Consider the following 20,929-nt stretch of genomic DNA (forward strand, 5'->3'; position numbering starts at 1 on the left):
ATTTTGAGCCAAGATTGATAGTCACAATTTGGTCATCAGAAAACTGACAAGAGCAGGTTTGAGCCCTTGCCATGTGGACATTTGGTATTAGGAGCTCCTTTTAGCAAATGTGCTTCTGAGCGGCATTATAAATAGCATACCTCATAATAAGTTGCAGGAGTGCATTGTTACTATCAGTTTGATAACAGATCCTTCCCATTAAGCTTTTAAGCTTGCCTTGCTGCTACACAATCACAGTAGGCACTGAGTCCTATGTATGAGCTTGTACACTCATATCTGCCTCTAAAAACACTTTCATGCCAATGCCATCCCATGTTTTAGTTTGTTCATCAGCCACTTGACGGTTATCTCCGTTGTGGTGAAAGGAACTACTCGTGCTATTTGTATCTTGCTAGCTCCTTCTGCTGTTCCTGATGTCCAAATCCAGTACTGCATATCAAGTTTACTCATTACCAACTAGTTCATCCAAGTCTTCATTTGAAGGAGGGTTTTTGGAAAAGAGACATGCCTGGATGACTTTAGGATATAGTCCACTCTCTATAGACAACTTATTTTTGTCATAGACCCATTAGGATTTGCTCCTGGATCTTCTACTTTGATGGTAACTATGTGCTGAGGATACAATTACATCAGAACCCTCCAGATCCTCAGTGGAGTCAAACAAGGCTGTGTTCTGGCACCGACACTCTTTGGCATATTCTATTTGCTGCTGTTAAATGCCTCTAGTTCATCTACAGAGGATACCAGAACTGCCAGAAAGCTGTTCAGTTTTGCCCACCTGAGATGCAAGAAAAAAGTACATCAAATTCTCATTAGAGAGTTGATCTATGCGAATGATACTGCACTATCCATACCGAGGAACACCTCAGTGACAAACAGATGTACTCTCTTGTGCCTGTAAAGAATTTGGTTTGACCATCAGCATCAGCAAGACAAATGTCCTGATCTAGGATATTGCCAAACCGCCAATCAGCATTGAAAATGTGATGTTGGAGGTTGTTGGTAGCTTCGCTTATCTAGGCTCCACAATCTCAGCACTCTGTCACTTGATGCTGCAATCAACATGTCCATTGCAAAATCTGCAACTATTAATGACCAAGCTGAGTGAGAGAGAATGTGGAACAACAACAACCTGATAGAGAATACCAAACTGCAAGTCTACCTAAACTGTGGCCTCAGTGCACTCCTCTACAATAAAGCGACATAGACAACATATGCTAGGCAGGAGAAAAGGCTGAACAGTTTGCACCTTTGCTGTCTCAGTCATATCCTCAATACCTCTTAGCATGGTTCTAGAGCATGCCAATTCCATCAACATACACTCATTACTAAGCCAACAAAGTCTGTGATGGCTTGCTCACATTCATTGGATGGATGACCATTCTATCCCCAAAGAGCTTCAGAACAGTGGACTAGCCACTGAGTTACAATATGCTGGATGCCCAAACCTCTGCTATATGAATGCCTGTAAGTGAGATATGAAGATGGCAGGCACCTAGGAGACAGATGCCTCTGGAGGCTGACTGTTCAGAGGGGCATCAGAAGGGATGATTAGAAATGAAAAGCTCAGCTGGCTGAGAAGAGAGCCAAGAGAAAACAGAGACCAGTGAATCCTGCACCTTCTCAGCCCACTGCCTTCATCTGCAGCAAGTGTGGCAGAGACTACCATGCCAGAATGGGGTTCCTGACTCATATAGATGATGTTTAACAGAATTGATGACCATGGCACAAACCTTGGTCTCAGGAGGCAGAAGACTGCCTGTATAATATCCTGTCAAAAGAGCCACAGTGCCTGTACACAGAAGAATTCAACTTCAACAATTTCAGAAAGTGCACTTATTCAGAAAACATTATATCCAAATTTAATTCTGAAACTCTGCATAATTTTTGACAGGAATACCATTGTTAGAATATCTTCAATATGGCTTTCCATCCCAACTCTAAAGCAGAATCTGAGACAGGTACAAGTTGCGGAATACTTCTCAAGCCAAACTTCTCTCCACAGATACTTACCTGACTATAGCATTTTCTAATTATATATCAGATTTCTAGCATTGTTGTTACAATATGTCAATATTAGTGCTAAATTTCTATTTTACCCTATCAAACTCACCTGGATGAGTGCAGCTCCAACAACACACAAGAAGCTTGACACCATCCAGGACAATGCAGCCCACTTGATTGGCACCCCACCCACCACCTTCAACATCCACTCCCTCCACCACTCTCACACAGTGGCAGCAATGTGTACCATCTACGGCATATACTGTAGCAACTCATCAAGAGTCCTTCTACAGCACCTTTCAAACCTGCAACATTTACCACCTAGAAGGAAAAAGGTTAGCAGATGCATAGGAACACCACCTCCTGCAAGTTCCCCTCCAAGCCAAACACCACCCTGACTTGGAATTATATTGCCGCTCCTTCACTGATGATGGGTCAAAAACCTGGAACTCCCTTCCTAACAGCACTGTGGGTGTACCTGCACCACATGGACTGCAGCGGTTCGAGGCAGCGGCTCACCACTACCTTTTCAAGGACAATTAGGATAGGCAATAAAAATGCTGGCCTAGCCAGTGAGGCTCACGTCTCATGAAAGAATATAAAAAAAACGATTGCAACTGTGAACTGGTAGGGGAAAATGAGTATAGGTATAAATAAATGAAATGCTTATTTAGAAACAAGGCTGGTGCTCTACCTGTGGCACAAGAAACTGCACAGTGCGAGAAGTTCCCCCGTCCCAGGATGCCATTTCCATCATAAAACCTGAAGGGATAAAAGACACAGAAATAAATAGAAAATCAAAGTTTCACTCAGTTTTTACTTTTTAACCTCCTCTTCCAACATTTCAACTCTAAAGATGGTCTACACTCAAAATGTTAACCTATCTTTTCTCTTTGCTGATGTGTATTTCCACAATTATGTTTTTTGTAGCAATAGGTTGTATAACCACTAGTCAAATTGCTGGTTAGGAAATTTTTAACATTGAAGCCAAATTGCTTGACCAGGTGGACATTTCATGGTTAATTCATTTTTTTTTTGCTTCTGCATCTTTTTCCAAGACTTTATGATCTCTTGTCCCAAGAAACAAGTATGAGTGTATAGATGTATAGTGAGAATGGAGCTTCTCTAAATGCTGTGCTATACTGACAGGTGAAGGCTATCCATTTCATTCCTTTTAAAATTTGCAATCTCGGCCACTTTTCACCAGAATATAAACTTTTCAAATCTAAACTGAAATACGGACAAGATGTAGGAGAATCTACAAATATACAATTTCAATTTGCATTTGGCATTAAATATCTTTTTTTATTGTTTACTAGTATGCCTAATTCATAGGACTGTTAAGCAATGAAAAAATAATCACAATTAGCTTTGAAAATATAATTTTTAATCTCAGTTAATCTTGGTTTTAATTACATATTTAATTGATATAATTACTGCAAACATCTCATTCAAGTTGTTCTAAACACATTTTTAAAAGTTTGAACAGTGCCTCTAATTTCATGCAGTATTACTAAAATCTATAATGAAGAAATAATTGAAAAATGTTTGTGTTTACATCTGAAAACTAAAAAAAATCAATCTTCGTTAAACTGCAGTAGCACCTCGGCTCAACACACTGAATTGAGCCACAATGTGAAAGAGAATTTACAATCCTGGTGCATGTTAAATCACCAATCTGCAAGTTTAAAGAAATAACGTAAACCTTAATCTTTACATATGAAAGCTGTGTAACCCACGCGCACCATGGGAATATGTTCACTGCATAAACAAAATATTAATATTCTGCAAAAAATACATGTCCTGGGTCTATCCTTTAAATTTCCTCAACAAATAATTTCAATGTCACTTCCTACATATCGTCTTTTCACTGAACAAGAATTGGGCGCCAGGGTGCCAGATGGTTTACTAGAGTGGAGGAAAGAACACTGCTTTATTCTGCAGCACTACCAGCAGAAAAGGAAGTCATGGATCAGCAGGTTAAACCTCTGGGCTGTTGGTATGCAAAAACTTATTTCTAGCCAGGTACTCACTGTGTAACCCCCATGATTAACAACTATTAAAAAAATTAATTTCCTCCAAAAATTAACTCATTAATCACAGAAGTTAACTAAGGTTAATTGTCAGCCTTAAAATTTACTAACCTTTTATACACTTAAACACAAGCTCTGCTCTTTTCAGACACCAAGGTATAGTCATCTCCTGTTAAACATATGAAACATTACTCATATACTTACAAGCAACTTGAAACAATCATTATGGATTTCAAGAATAAATGGTCATAAACATATCCATGAATAATTCTCAGTTGGGTCTCAATAAATTTTACTAAAATAAATGTAATAATGATCTTACATTTAGTACTCATGATTTTATCATTCACAAAATTATACATCTGAATTTTTAAAATACTAGCCTTTGTTTTCACATTTTAGTTTTATCAGAAGGGTCTGCACAGTACCCCTGCTCATCTGAATAGTACATTTTTTGGCTTTGTGCATATTCACTGTAACAGTTCAAAACATTAAGATTGCTATCACCCTGGCATCTTTCCCCAATGGTTCAAGATGCCAGAAAAATTTTGTATTTTATCAAATTCCCAGAAATTAATCAGGGGGTCATTTTCAGTTTGTATAACACTGTTCATGACCCTGTTAGCTGTGGAAATGACATGATATTCTTGTAGCTCAGGTGAAAATCTACAACTGAATTAACAAAAGGCTGACATAAGTTTGTGCTGCAGCTAAAAAGACATGTCAAATTGGGTATTTACACTTCTGAAGAAAGTCAGTTTTAATTTCAAATTTACACTGATAACCTGCAAAAATCAATAACATATTTTGTCATTTTAAGTTAAATTAATTGCAATCAAATTTCATCTTTTTTTAAAGAAAACTTTGTATATACAGTTTAATTTTATTCAAAACATTAAAATTGAGTCCATGGTAAGTATAATTCTATGGTAAGTATAATTCTTCCATTGAACTACTTGGTAATATACAGAACATAAATATGAAGCAGACAATAAGTTGTAAGGCTGTACTTCAATAGAATGGTTAGATCGCAAGGTGTGAACAAATGTTGAGTGATTAATAACATGCAGAGCACAAATTAAATTTAAATTCAGTACCAGCTATTTACAACCCTACAAATTAAAATGAAATTGGTGTTTGCGCTCTCCCCACAGAGAGGGAGAGAAATATCTTTTTTGTCACCTCAAAGTATGCATTGCTAAGTTGAACTGCTTCCTGGTCTTAGTCAATGCCTTTGAACCAGCTGCCAAGAGGTGTATGACAGTTACTCAGGGAACAACCTTTCACTGATTTCATGTCACCTTATCTTCTGCTTGGTGCCTGGTCACAACAGCAGAGGGGAGATTGGGAATTTAATGGGGATAAAAATCAGACCCCTGATTCAGAACTCCATGACACCATACACTGGCATTTAATTTATGTATGAGCAGAGGGAGGAAATTACTGATGTAATTTAGGCAAGAAAATATGTATACTAGCACAAAATTATAGTATAGCAGAATCAGCACCTTCACAAGTGTCTTCCTAGTCCTGGACGATAAGCAAATGTATCTAACAAATAGTGCATACAGTAATTCTCATGATGCCAAGTAATTTGATTATTTTTACCTATATATAAGCAGGAGATTGTACCAGATAGTTTCATGAAAAAGACTTCTGCTTGGAGTTAGTTATTCAGCACGTCAGTTGAGCAAAAATTAGGGGTTTCATATAAAGTCTCTGGTGTCTGGTGGGAAGTGAGGCAGCACAATGCCAGGAAACAGCATACATTTTTTTTGTTTTTTTGCAAATAATAAAAAGAGAAATGGACTTTTTAGCATTGTGCAATATTGTTGTTGGATCTCATCACATCCTGTTGACATTCAACTTTCCAGCATCCAATATATTGGCCTAGAAACTATGTCACTTACTGAGAATACAGAATTATCTTTGATTAATTTCCATTGTTCCATGGAATAATAAATACAAATTGTCTCTAGTTAAAGTATAATGAATTAAATATACATAAACATGCAAATTAGGGATGTGCAATAAATGCTGCCCTATCCAGCGATGCCCACATCCCATGTATGAATTAAAAAAAATACTGTTCACAATGAATCTTTATTTGTGTTTAATGTGAATTAATGGGGAGCTGAGGGTGACTGCCCTTGACATCAAGGCAGCATTTGACTGATTGTGGCATCAAGGAGCCCTAGCGAAACTTGAGTTAATAGGAATCAAAAGGAAAACACTCCACTGGTTGGAATCATACTTAGCACAAAAGCAAGATGGTTGTACTTGCTGGAGGTCAATCATTTCAGTTCCAGGGTGTCACTGCAGGGGTTCCTCAGGGTAGTGTCCTAGGTCCAACCATCTTCAGCTGTTTCATCAATGACCTTCCTTCCATCTTAAGGTCAGAAATGGTGATGCTCGTTGATGATTGCACAATGTCCAGCACCATTCGCAACTCCTCAGATACTGAAGCAGTCCACGTCCAAATGCAGCAAGACCTGGACAACATCCAGGCTTGGGCTGACAAATGGCAAGTAACATTCGTGCCACAAGTGCCAGGCAATGATCATCTCCAACAAGAGAGAATCTAACCATCACCCCTTGACATTCAATGGTATTACTATCGCTGAATCCCTGAACTGGACTAGTCATATAAATACTGTGGCTACAAGGGCAGGTCAGAGGCTAGGAATCCTGCAGCGGGTTACTCAACTCCTGACTCCCCAAAGCCTGTCCATCATCTACAAGGCACAAGTCAGTTGTGTGATGGAATACTCTCCACTTGCCTGGATGAGTGCAGCTCCAACAACACTCAAGAAGCTTGACCCCATCCAGGGCAAAGCAGCCCACTTGATTGGCACCACATCCACAAACATTCACTCCTCCACCACCAATGCACAGGGGCAGCAGTGTGTATCATCTCGAAGATGCACTACAGGAAATCACTAAGTCTCCTTAGTTAGCACCTACCAAACCCACGGTCTTCCATCTAGAAGGACAAGGATAGCGGACACATGGGAATACCACCACCTGGAAGTTTCCCTCCCAGGCACTCACCACTCTGACTTGAAAATATGTCGTGTTCCTTCACTGTCACGGAGTTCAAAATCCTGGAACTCCCTCCCTAACAGCACTGTGGGTGTACCTACACATGGACTGCAACAGTTCAAGAAGGTAGCTCACCACCACCTTCTCGAGAGCAATTAGGGATGGACAATAAGTGCTGGTCTATCCAGCGATACCCACATCCCAAGTATGAATAAAAAAAAAATACTGTTCCCAATGAAATTTGTTAGCACATTAAGGAGGAGTTGTTGGTGCTACGCTGTGAACCCAGACTCAGATGGCCTATTACTGTTTTTATTCAGATCTTGGCCATTTCATAGCAATTGATTGTGTCATCCCAGGATGAGATAAAAGTTGGCTGCAAGATTTGTACTGTCTGTTTAAGCATGTCTCTTGCCAATAAATAAGCAATAAATAATCAACCCAGAGAAGTGCGAGGTGATGCAATTGGGGAGGTCAAACAAAGCAAGGGAATAGACATAAATGGGAGGATATTGAGAGATGTAGAGGAAGAGAGGGACCTTGGAGTGAATGTCCACAGATCCCTGAAGGTAGCGGGACAGGTCAATAAGGTGGTTACGAAAGCATAAGGAATCCTTTCATTCATTAGCAAAGGCATAGAATATAAGAGCAGGGAAGTTATGCTGGAACTATATAAATGATTATTTAGGCCACAACTCGAGTTGTGTGTGCAGTTCAGGTCAACTCATTACAGAAAGAATGTAATTGCACGAGAGGGAATACAGAGGAGACTTACAAGGGTAGTAGAGGCAGAAACCTTCAACGCATTTAAAAGATGCCTCGATATACACCTGAAGTGCAGTAACCCTGCAGGCTAGTGACCAAATGCTGGAAAGTGGGATTAGGCTGGGTGGCTCATTTTTTGGCTGATGCAGACATGATGGGCCAAGTGGCCTCTTTCTGTGCCGTAAACTTTCTATGGTTCTAAATAAGAAGTAGCATTGACTGTGGTTGTAAAATGTGTAACGCACATCAACCCAATCCATGCATTGACGTAGTATTGAGGAAGGGAGATAGCAGCATAAAAAAGGGGGAAACGTTTATTGTATGAACAGACACGAGTCTCAATTTAATCACATAAAATTATTCGGCTATAGTTGTAGAAGAGCTTTTCACTTTATTTTACCTCACTTCATTAGTCGTGTTTATTTGCATTTTATTTCTAATTTGGATTTTAGTTGTTTTAATACATAACTAATTAAGGCATAAGGAGCTTAATATAAACTTAGCTCACAATAAGGTGACTGTCGTACTCGTAAATGCCTAGACACTTGATTGCTTTTTGTTAAACATACAAAATATATTCAGCTGACATTTTTACTGCTAAGATATTTTTACATCTTTGTTTGTCTGAACATTTTACTGCTTACCTCAGACATATCATGCACCAATAAGAGTGGGATAGTTATTGTGGTAATATCATGAGTGCAACAGACTTTCAGAATGTTCCGCAAGCCCATAATTGCTGGATCACGGGCTGTAATGTTGCTAGATCTCACATTGTCATCCACACACAGGTGAAAGACAACATGAACTTCAGAAAGATTAGAATGTCTTGTGGTATAAAATTCTCCTGTTGGAAGAAAATAAAAATCTTGCTATTAGAAACATACTTATTTAATTGTGTGTCTCTCAATTATAAATACATACCTTTGGAAGTAATAGAACTTGTGAAAAATACCTTAACTGACATTGGAAAAGATTTTAGGAAAACTGGGACAGGAGTAGGTAATTTAACTGCTTGAGTCTGTTCCATTATTCAATGAGATCATGGCTGATCTATGACCAAACCCATACAGTCACCATTGCCCCATGGCCAGGATTTTATGGCCCTTCCGCAGGGTATCTCCCCCTGGCAGATGCGGCAAGCCATTTAAATCTCCATTCAGATCAGCGGGACCGTAATATCTCGCCAGGAGGGAGGGGCCATAAAATCCTGACCCATATCTCTATATACTTTTAGTTAACAAAAACATATCAATCTCAATGTAACAACTGAGCATTAATTTCATTCCTGAAAGGTTTGACTCTAATGTTTAGGATTTAGATACTCGCCAAACTTGTGGTGATCAGGTCACCATATTCACCATATGATACAAATTAATAAAACAACGTGAAATCTTTTGAAAATAGACTTGAGGTTTTAAATTGTCAAGACTGATAGACTCACGGCCAGAGTCAGAAGAACAGCTTCAAATGGGTTTTGCAATCCAACTATCCCGCAAAACAAGCCTGCTGTATACACTCTCAAAGGGTGGTGACAATCAATTAACTGAAGTGTTCAGTTTCTAATTAGAAAAAAAATTCAAAAGTAAACTCTTTTTTTCAGAATATATTAGGAGACTCAGGGAGAGAAAAGAATTGATAAACCTCTACATATTGCCTTCTACACTGTGACTCTTGCCTTCCTTACATTCTATTGCCTGCTATTTATGAACACAGCGTCCAGGCACGTAATAGACCTTTGGCTCATGGCCAACTTCCTGTAATCTTTCCTTTTACGCAAGTAATGCCCTAATCCTTTCAATAACTCATTTCAGCAGATCTATTAGAACGAAGGCTCAACACATTTGGATGTTGCTGCACTGCTCCAACTTGCCAAAGTTGCAAATTTCAACCCCCACTGGCAGCATAGCAGCACTGTCTGACACTCACACACCTCAGCTGTTTTGCGAAAACTGCCAAATACCAGCTAAACAAAACCAAGTTTTGATGATGGATATGATGTAGTGGACAATATAATTATGTAATATCAATAAATAACTGCTCCTCTCAAGCATGGCGAAAGCCCCACATTTAATTAATGGAAAGCATAAAAGCCATTTGTCAGGTTCAAGAGCTCATGTGTGATTATTTCAATTTCACATTGCAAAACACTTCACAGCATTCGTTTAAAAATTACCACCAGGAAACTTGCAAAGCAGAAAATGTTGGGGCTAAAATAAACATGTTTTAAAAATGCTAATGCAATGTCAGCAATTGTCAGGATTGGATGCAATGGCAATATTCTAAAATCACTAGAACACTCATACTCCAAACATGAACAAACCCTAATTAAATAATTTTAAAAATTGAACTCACTAAGCCAGTTATTGCTGGTTCAGGAAGAGCCATATTATAATTTGAGATTGTGAGCTTGTCAGTTAGAGTGTATTGAATAAAAAGCTCAATGATTCAAAGGCAATGCTGTATTTTTGTGAAATTTCAACTGTTTTATTTTGGCTAACACCCTTTATATTGTTTGGTATCCAAACATAAAAGAGGAAATAGATAATACGCAAAGAAAGAGGCACATATAGCTTTGAAAAATATCACTTGTTTAAGTAAAATGTTGAATCACCTTAAGTGACAAATTTATGTACCTTATTACAGTGATCATTTTAAACCCAGAAATGTGTAATATTCCATATTTTGGCTAATAGCCAGACATGTCCAGTGCTTTTAATTGCTTGCATGTAATAATACATTGGTATATTCTGCTAAACACGTATTTCATAATAATTTTCATACCTAAATTGATGGGAGGTATTTTCTAGCCCCCTGATGGATTAGTATTGTTAACAGTTATGGAACATTTTGTGGACTAAATAATCCCAGCCTCTTTACTGTGACTTGTCCAAAGAAATACAAAGGGCGGAACTTTCCATGCCCGCTGGCAGCAGGTGTGATAGGTGGCATGTGTGGACAATATAACGTGATCGGTTTCACGACGGCGGGAAGGCAGGTGATGCTTGTCCACTCAGCCCACTGACAGCGGGCCACGTTTCCCACCAACAGTTGTCAGGGAGCTCATTGCAATATATCAGCATATCATTAAAAGGCAATCCCGCCTGGCTCTTGCAACCCTTCCGGATTGTCTGTCCATGTCGGCGGGAAGCACATCTGGGGGCAACTGCTGCTCAGCCTCGCAGGCGACTGTTGTTGGGGGAGAGGTGTCCAGGCGACTATAGCCCAGGGGGGTGTGGCTCGGGGTGCCAACTGCTGCCCTGCGTTGGATCCCACGCACATGAAATCGAAGTGGGGAGCAGGGTAGGCAAAGGACATGGCCACGCAGTAGGGACAGCTGTATAAATTGACCAGTCCTCTGCAACTGAGACAGTTCAGGTGCAGCCACAGTGATACTAGACTTGGGATCCTAGACTGCCCGTCCACGCAAGCAATGTGGAGGCACCAAAGTGCCACCAAGAGCTCCAGACCTTACACTCCTCTGTGGCCATCCGAGGGGTGGCCAGCACTCTCTGGGAAGCATTAAAGGGCAGTCACACAGGGCCATGAAAGGTGCTAAGTACATCCATGCTAACCACGTTGCTCTCTCTTTCATGCCGCAGGACCACATCAGGAGCGTGGAGCCTGGTGACCTAGCTGTATGCCTGATGGCCTAGAGAGGTTGGGGGTGTCAGAGGAGAGAGTGACTGAGGCTCCTGGCCTCAAAGGCAGGAGCAGCAATCAGGAAGAAAGGGCTGCTGGGGCTCCCACACGTTGCCCAGGAGCGACAGCGAGCCATGGCTGGTCGGAGCCTAGCAACGCCTAGAGCCTATGGATGCCGCCTGTCATTCCTGCAGGTGATCAAGAACTAGTATCGCCGATGACTGCTCATGTCTAGGGACCTGGTAGCTCACATCTACCACTTACTGCAGGACTTGGCGCCAAGGGGACATGGAGGGCTTCCACTCCCAGTGGCTGTGAAAATGACCGCAGTGCTTAATTTCTATGCGAATGGCTCCTTTCAGGGCTCCACGGGTGACCATTATGGGATATCACAAGCCACCACCGACAAATGCATCCACGAGGTCACAGGTGCCACCTTCGAGGGCACATAACCTTGTGCATTTCACCCGGGACCGGGACAGCCAGAATACAGGGGTCATTGGATTCTCCCAGGTCTCAGGATTCCCACAGTTGCAGCGTGCGATTGTCTGCACCCATATGGCGCTCGGGTCTCTGTCGCTACACACGGTGGACTACATCAACTGCAAGGGATTCCACTCATTGAGTGTGCAGATGAGGAAGACGCCGATGGCGATGAGGCTGAGGAGGTCCTTTAAGATGACAAAGACGGGGATAGGCCCTTGCACTGGCTAGATGAGACAGGTGTGTTCGGGAGGCCCTCACAGAGGCTAGATTTGTGGAGGATGATGACAACATGCAGTGAGGTGACCCTATACATCCTCACATCGCATTTGTGACCGTTTGACTCCAGTCTGGCTTATGGCAGCGCAAATACCCTCTGTCTGAATGCTCCGGTTATGGAGATGCAGTGGAGGCCCTAATAGTCGCTTGATTGCAGGGGGATGATGACAACATGTAGTGAGGACACTCCATAGATCTTCACATAGCCTCTGAGAATGTGTGATTCCTGTCTTGGCCGAGGGCAGCTTGCTTGCGCTCCGTGAGCAGGGTCATATCACAGAGGTACAGCCATGAACTTTAGAAGTTCTGATAATTTGTCCACCTTCAGCGCCTGAGCCTTTCAGGAGCTGGAGCACAGCATCAGTGGTCATAGATGCTGAAGAGATGGGGGCCAGCCCCTCCTTAAAGGTGCTGATAGCACACTGAGAGAATGAGAGAACTCTGTGGCCTGCACACTACATTCTGACAGCAATGCCAAGCACCACTGAGGTGCAGGCATCAGTAATGTCTCCAGAAAGTGTGAGACCGGACCATCACTTTGGTCTGAAGGCTGCACAGAGCACAGGGAAGAGGCCCTGGACAGGGACAACTGCCTTTATCTTATGCAGAAAGATTTCACATCTGAGTGGCAAGAACACTGCTCATTAGAACAAGGAGCCATAGACAGGGAGGCATTCTTGGGGTTTATTGACAATAGTGAATAGTATGTACAAGTCATTAAAACCTGTGCACAGGCTGTGCTCCTTAATTCTCCTTAACTGTCCTAACCCTGCAGCTAGATCTTGGTGCTCCCTGGATATCCACAGCGAAGGTGGAAGCAGCCTGCTGACTGTGATGCCCTGTCTGTGATGACTTTGGCGGGCATCCTCTGGAGGGCTGAGACTTGGAGGGCCCTGGCCTGCTTTCGGGGTCCTGCTGTGTGGCAGTGGCCTATGGAGCTGGGGCTGCTGAGGTCACAGGAAGAGGGGCGTCAGATGGGCCGGACACTCTCAGAGTCACCTGGATGGATGGGCCTGAAGTGTGCGCCTGCGGATCCTCCTCCATATGGGTGCCCAGGGGCCCCAGGTGGACTCCTTGAGGAGCAGGGTTAGCTGGAGGGAGATCGAGCTGCCCGGCACCCCTTTCAAGTACACGCTGTTGGAGGCCAACAATGGCATCGGCAATGGAGTTGAGCCCGCACAGCAGTGAAGTTGTGGACCAAGATCTCCACGGCCGCTGCCACCATACTAGTGTTGACCTCAGTGCGCTGGCATGCCAGCGCTATAACCTCAGCCTGAAGGACTCCTCCATCATGCCTTGCAATCTGAGGACTGCAGCAGACATCCCTTCCTGATGCTCCCGAGCTTGCCTTTGCAGCTCCAGCAACTGTGACATGATCAAGTTCAGAAGCTTGTCATCTGACTTGGACTCAATAACGTTCTGGCCTCCAGCAGTCTTCCAAGTGCCAGATACCTGGGAAGTCCCTGCTGCCACCTGCTGTGGATCAGACAGTGCGATGTGCTCACCAGATTTTGATCCCGGGACTACTCTAAAGCTCGGCGTGTGTCTCTGCGCTGGTAGAGGGTGTGGGCGAGTACGGTGATGGGACTTCAGGAAGGATGCCTCCAGATTCCTCTCCAGAGGTTTCTTCGGGTCTTGATTGGAGGCCCTGGGTCATGGACTGTGTCAGCTGTTTGGCAGATGTGCTTGTGAAAGCAAGGAGAGATAATTAGTGCATGACAGTGACCTGTGAAATAGGACACGTCACTCACGGCATGGTTGTTTGATGGATGTTGCACTGCTGGATCCTCACTTGGTAGAGCAGCGCCGACCTCACCATCAGCACAGTACTGTCCATATCGTGGCCGGCCAGCTGGATGGCTTCATTTTTAAAGTCCGTGAGGACCTTGATTTCGGGCAGGCCAGATGAAAAGCATGCCTGGCCTGTGTAGACGTTGAATGGTCCCATGGATGGGATGAGGACCATGACAGTGAGTGTGAGAGAATGAATGGTGATGTCCCTTGAACTAGCAATGAGTGAGGGCCCTGTGGACATCCTGGCGGGCCTCCAGAGCATCCAGCAGTCGCTCAAGGGACCCATCATTGAAGCAGGGGGCTGCGGTCTTTTTTCCTTTGCTGGCCATGTCTTCCATGTAGCAGTGGTGAGCTGGAAGCAATGAGTGCTGCGCTTGTGGCTGGACTTTAAACATGGCGCCTGGTGTAATGTGGTGGCGGGTGATGGCTGGCGGGCGAATGAGATCCTGCCCACCATGGAAATGGCGTGTTTCTCAGGAGTGCATAAATAATGAGGTGGGTTTGGGATGATACAGTTTGAAAACCCACCACTGAGGCTAGTGGGTAAAACATCGTTTTACCAGCCCGCTACCGCACTTACTGCAAATCTGGGAAATTTCCACCCATAGTAATATTTTTTCAACATACATGGTATACTCTTTCCAAAACATATTTATTTGATACCTTCGATGAGATTAAGGTTGATTACTGTTGAAGATTTGGCTTTATCTTTGCAGTCTTTCCTTACATACTACCAATTTGAGAACCATGAGATTAAAAATTTGGTGTTTTTGTAATCATAATGAGATAAGTTCTACAACAGCTAAACTGTAGTCTCCATTACTGAAAGGCCAAGTTGCAAATAAAATTATAAGCTAAATAAGTAACCTACAGCCTATAAACAGTTTGTTTCCTATTTTGATGCTCATGGCTTAATCTTTTCTTTTTCATTTGTTGTTGGTTTCAATAACTGCTGCAAAGCGTGCTTTGCTTTCAGCTGTTGGACATTCACACTGACTTCAAAATACACTGATTAAATTCTTGCTTTTAATCTGTGTCCCTCACCTCATGCACAGACAATGATCATCATCAGATCTGATCCTGGCCAAAATTGTGCTGTAACAAAGTGCCTCTACCGTACAAAATCTAGCACACACAGAAATGATTGTTAGAAAAGGAGATGGATTTTAACAATGATTTTATATAGCTTGTGTAGCTTTTACTTGTCTTGTGGCAATTATATATTTGAATAAATCATCATGATTAATTGATTATTCAAGGAAATTAGAATGCTGCTAATACATATTCAAATTGTGACAGATTGGATGCCTTGGTTATGACAAAAATTATTGCATTCTTAACTCCAATTAAATCAACATGGGGGATGGGTACTTCTAAAATTTGCTGATGACAGCTTATTATGTGGTCCGGTGACTGGTTGAATTCAAAGGAATCACTTCAAATTAAACTGGTTGACTACGGAATGGTAGGTCTAATCTCAAGAAGGAAAGAACTTTTGATACAAATTATTTTCCTAGAGGCGCTTTTTAAAATAAAAAAACTGAAAATACATTATATACCTTTGATTCTCTAATAGTTTCTATTCGTGCTCATAACTGAAGTCTGCTTGATGTCCAAAGTTAGAGGTGCTTCCCAAAATACTTCACCTACAACAGGGTCAATATTTTCAAACTGGTTGAGAAAAAGATAGCCCAACTGGCAGTTAAAACCTTTGCTAATTGCAGTGATAATGAATGGAGCGATTCCAGGACTGAACTGTAACAGTTCTGTATCTCAGTAGCTCTGGATACGAACATGGTCTCATGCGTCCCCTGAAATCCAGGAGTGAAAATCACAGCTGTCAAGAGTGCAGTACAAATGCCGAGGTAAGGACGATACTACAAATGCACCAACCTCTCAACCTCATCTACCCCATTCCCATTGGGTCTGGGGGGTTATAATGAGAGTATAAGATTATTAAACTAGTTTACTTCATATCTGCAATTGGCAGCTCCACTTACCTGGTAAAATATTTGATGGATTTCTTTCTCCAATCTTTGACTTATCTTCATTTCCCCCATTTCCATTTGGTAGCTCTTCATGCAGAAAATAGATTCTGGCATTAATTATTTCACTAGCCATCAAACTGTGCTTTTATTTACTATTCTATATGTATCAGATTATTCAGTGTTTCAAACTAATTGCTATACAAGTTCTACAAGTGAAAACATTGCAATCATAATTTAAAATAATGAATTGCATTACTTCACACAAAAAATTTGAGCAGCTGCTACAAATTACAATGTATTTTTATCATAGGTCAGCAATGGCATCAAAAACATGATAGTTACAGGAAATCCTCTAAGCCAAACAATTGCTGGTGACACTTTGATGGGGTGCTGGGTGGGGTGGAATGCTTTAAAACATCTACAAAACTAAGGTAAGATTTACAATGGTCCCTCATGTTTCAGAGATCAAAAATATGGAAAATCAGTAATAATTGCAGATTATTAACCGTTGTGAATTAAAACCCAAGATTTAAAGATATATGTTTGTCATGAATACAAAGAGATATTGTTTGAAGCACATAACTTAATTCATTTGAGAAACAAGTCAGGCATAAAATGGTACAATAAAAATGGTATATAACTATATAATCTACTTTTGCATTTACCAGCTCTTTCTTTTGACTTCTTGTTACGCTGAGCACTTGCATAAAGTACAACTTGCTGGACAATCTCAAGCTGCTGCTCTACTCTAGGAAAATGGAAATCTGTGCACTCCTGGCAAACTGTTGCAAAATCTGGCATTTACAAAAAAGAAACAACAATCAATAAGACTGGTATTTTCTGAAATCAGTACCAATATCTACAAAATGGGAGTTGTAGAAAATGATACTTATATTATTTATACTTCCACACTTATATGAACAAGGTACAACTTTGGTTACATCTGAGCCCAACGTACAATGCAATTCTGTATTATATATGCCCTTGTACATGCTCCGTGCAAGGCAAAGGAGGTCACACAGACATGTCACATTGAAAATAGCTTCTGGCAACCTAAATTTGTTTTAAAAAAATGTAGTTACATTTTTTCCAGTTTGTATCACAGCTGTGGCGTTAGTCCATGCAAATATTCTGCATTCTTTCTTAGGCAAGGCATCAGCTGAAGCGACAGGAACTTTGGGCTGGATTTTCATGAAGCCAGAAAGACTCCATAGCCCTTTAAAAATGGTGGATGGGTCGCAGATGCAGAAGCCCCTCCCTGATTTCTGACAGAGATCCAACTTTGGCTGGTAGAGGAATGGGGGTGGGCCATGACTCGCACATGAGGGAAGCCTGAACTTAGTGCTGAGTTCAAACAGACCCCATTTTGGCTGTTAGAAGGACCTTAGCCCACAGTGTGGGAGTCACAAATTGATGGAGTAGACGTAAATGTTCTTGAAGGGCAGATACAGTCTGTACAATTGTCATAATATGATTTTTAAAAATGCCCTGCTTTTTAAACTTTTTTAAAAAGGCTGCAGCCGTCAGTGAATTTAAAAAACTCTGCTGGACTACTTTGATTTGCAGGCTTTCTGGTGCACATTAGAAAAAAAAATAGCATCTGGTCACACAGTTTCAATAGAATTCTTTGTTGACATAATACCAGCTCTCCAGGAGATATCATCATGAATGCTTGGCTGAGCTTCAGATGTTATAATTATCTTAGCAGGGGTTTCTGAGTTCACAGTTTGATTGACAGTTTAAAAAGGCTAATAAAGATTAGCTGTCTTTAATCTCGGGTCTGAACAGATGTTTGTTTTTATAAGAGATTAACCACTTAAGGATATTTCAAAGCTTTGAATGGATTTTATAAATGGGATTTTTTTCACTATCATGTGTGTATGAGTGAGTGCTGTATTAGATTGTTAGGAGTTTAATTTTTTCATCTCTACATGGTTCCTAAGGTCTGCTATGAAATCATAAAGTGTATTTTTAGGCCTAGGTAAAACTTTTGTCAGTAAACATTATTTTGCTGTTTATGCAAAGAAAAACCATTCCATGTATCCTCCTCTATCTGATGAGAGAAGGATGCAGCATAAAAAGCTTCCTGAGGATTTATCCAACCATTTGCAACCTTGGCATCACATTTGACCCCAAGATAAGTTCCAACTTCATATTCAGGCCATCACTAAGACCCATTTCCAACTCTGTAACAATGTCCGGCTTCATCCCTGTCTCAGCACATCTGTTGTGGAAACCCACATTCACGCTTTAATTACCTCAAAACTTGACTATTCCAATGCATTTCTGGCTGTTCTCCCATTTTCTACCCTCTGTAAAATTGAGGTCACCCAAACTCTGCTGCCCATGTCTTAACTTACACCAAGTCCCGTTCACCTATCAGCCTTGTGCTCGCTGATCTACATTGGCTGCTGGGCAAGCAATGTCTTGATTTTGAAATTTTCATTTTTGTCTTCAAATCTCTCCTTGGCCTTGCCCTTCCCTATTTCTGTTTTCTCCACCAGACCTACAACCCTTCAGGATATCCACGCCACTCTAATTCTGGCCTCGAGTACCCCGATCGCTCCACCTTTGGTAGTTTTGCCTTTAGTTGCCTAGGCCCTAAGCTCTAGAATACCCTCCCTATGCATCTCTATCTTGCTTTCCTCCTTTAATACACTCCTTATAACCTAACACTCTTTGACCAAGCACTGACCAAATATCTCCTTATGTGGCTTGGTGTCACATTTTGTTTTATGATGTTCCTGTGAAGCACCTTGGGAAGTTTGATTATGTTAAAGACTCCATGTAAATATAAATTGTTGTTGCTGTTGTTCATCCTAATCACATTTACTCCCACCCCACTTTCTATAATAACTATTCCCTCAGTTTCTTCATCTCCCTGCATCTACCCCCATCACTTCCAGCAGCTCCAATGTAATGTCACCAAACACATCATCTCTACTCCTGCAATTCTGAAGGAACCATTCCCTCTACAGCACCCTGGTTTCCCTCCCACGTAAGCACAAGAGATGCAATACCTGCCCTTCTACCTCCTCCCTTCCCACATGTCCAAGGCGCCAATCACCCTTTCCAGGTGAAGCAGCAATTTATTATGCCATATTCTCTGCTCACGATGCTGTTTCCTCTACGTTGGAAAGGTCAACTGCAGCTTGGCTGACCGCTTTGCAAGGGGCTTCAAGCTTGACCCTGAGCTTCTAAACACCTGCTAACTTAATTCTCCGCCACATTCCCGCCCTAACCTCGGTCCCCTCTTCTAGTTTAGACCACCGGCAGGACCTTATGGCTGTGTGGCAGGTTTCTTGCGGGTGCCTTGGCTGCTGGCCATCTTTCCTTCCCTGGATTGTGGGGTGGGAGGAGCAAGCTGTTCGCAACCCCCGCCCCATGTAAAATCCAACCCATTATCTTTGGTCCTGCCACAAAATTCGCACCTCACCCACTAACTCCATTCCTCTCCCTGACAAACGTCTGAGGCTGAACCAGACTGGTTGCAATCATGGTGTCATACTTGACCCTGAGATGAGCTTCTAATGGCATATCCACATCATCATTAAGACCTCATATTCCCACATCCACACCCAACTCCACCTCTCCCTCTGTTCATCTGCTGCTGAAACTCTCATCCATGCCTTTGTTACCTCCAGACTTGATTATTCTTTTGCTACTGATTGGCCATTCACATTCTACCCTCTGTAAACCTGGGGTCGTCCAAAGCTCTGCTGCTCATGTCCTAAAACGCACCAAGTCCCATTAGCCTATCACTTCTTTGTTTGGTGACCTTACATTGGCTCCCAGTTAAGCAACACCTCGTTTGCAGATTCTCAACCTATTTTCAAGTCCCTCCATGTCTGGTTCCTCTCTATCTCTGTAGTCCTCTCCAGTTCTACAACCAACCACAATATCTGCATTCCTAGAGCTCTGGCCCCTTGAGCATCCCTAATTTTAGTTGCTCCATCATTGGTGGCTGCGCATTCAGCAGCCTGGGTATAAAGCTCTGGAATTCCCTCCATAAACCTCTCCACCTCTCTTTCTTCCTTCAAGGTGTTCTTTGAAGCCTAGCTTTTACACCAAGCTTCCGCTCATCTGTCTTTACATCTCCTGTGTCATTCGCAGAATAGTTTGTTTTATAGTGCTCCTATGATGTGCTTTGGGACGTTTAATTATGTTAAAGGCATTATATGATTACAATTATTGTTGTTGTATCTTTTAGCATTGCTGAAGTCTACAATTGACAATCTGAAAATTGTTGTTTGTTCTATGCTCTTAACAGTCATTTTTTTTAGAAAACCTATCCTGGTCGCAGTTACCTCTGATATAGAAAGTATATACTCACAAGATGTGTTTATATATTTATTAATTATATATTTATTAATATGTATACAATCAGTTTTTCTGTGTGTTAGCTATACCAAAAACAAGAAAACTATTTAAGTAACCTTGCCAATTGTAAGGAATAAGGAACATGAAGTTTTAAAACTGCTTTGCAATACCTCGTTTGATGCCACTATAGGAATTGATACGATTATCAACAAGTAAGACAAGCCCACAGAGAGAGGTGGAGTACAGCGACAGGGCTGTCTGTAATCTTTGAAGTTTAACTCCACTTCGTTGATTGCGCTTATGTTTACAGAAATCAAGGACATCAGCTCTCATTAGCCGTAAATTATGCATAGTTTTCAACTGGGCTCCTATAAACAGTGTAAGAAAATACAGATATTTTAGCTGCCAGGCTAAACAGATAAATAAGTAAGTTTCAATGTCAAAATATCTCCAAAATTTGGATCATAATTTCCTACCTAAATGTATAGTAAAACTTTCTTCCAACAGAGGTCGTTCTTCAAACACTCGTTCATTTGCTACAGTGGATTGACTTTGTTTTACTTTGATTTCCTCACTTCA

At 41.6% G+C, this 20,929-nt stretch overlaps 1 protein-coding gene across 8 annotated transcripts in view; it reads right to left on the reverse strand.

Moving 5' to 3' along the window:
• The window catches only part of c13h12orf4 (chromosome 13 C12orf4 homolog), a 91,311-nt gene that overhangs the window by 42,605 nt on the left and 27,777 nt on the right, over positions 1-20,929 (reverse strand). For 7 of the 8 annotated variants that reach the window (XM_041202680.1, XM_041202679.1, XM_041202678.1 and 4 more), the window contains 7 exons: positions 20,827-20,924; positions 20,521-20,718; positions 16,696-16,824; positions 16,043-16,117; positions 8,489-8,691; positions 4,149-4,206; positions 2,699-2,766 (listed from right to left, as the gene is read on the reverse strand). In XM_041202680.1, coding sequence (XP_041058614.1) covers positions 2,699-2,766; positions 4,149-4,206; positions 8,489-8,691; positions 16,043-16,117; positions 16,696-16,824; positions 20,521-20,718; positions 20,827-20,924 — 829 coding nt within the window. The remainder of the gene's footprint in view (positions 1-2,698; positions 2,767-4,148; positions 4,207-8,488; positions 8,692-16,042; positions 16,118-16,695; positions 16,825-20,520; positions 20,719-20,826; positions 20,925-20,929) is intronic. The other variant, XM_041202682.1, reaches the window with a different exon arrangement.

Source organism: Carcharodon carcharias, chromosome 13 (assembly GCF_017639515.1).
Source record: "Carcharodon carcharias isolate sCarCar2 chromosome 13, sCarCar2.pri, whole genome shotgun sequence".
Lineage (NCBI taxonomy): Eukaryota > Metazoa > Chordata > Chondrichthyes > Lamniformes > Lamnidae > Carcharodon > Carcharodon carcharias.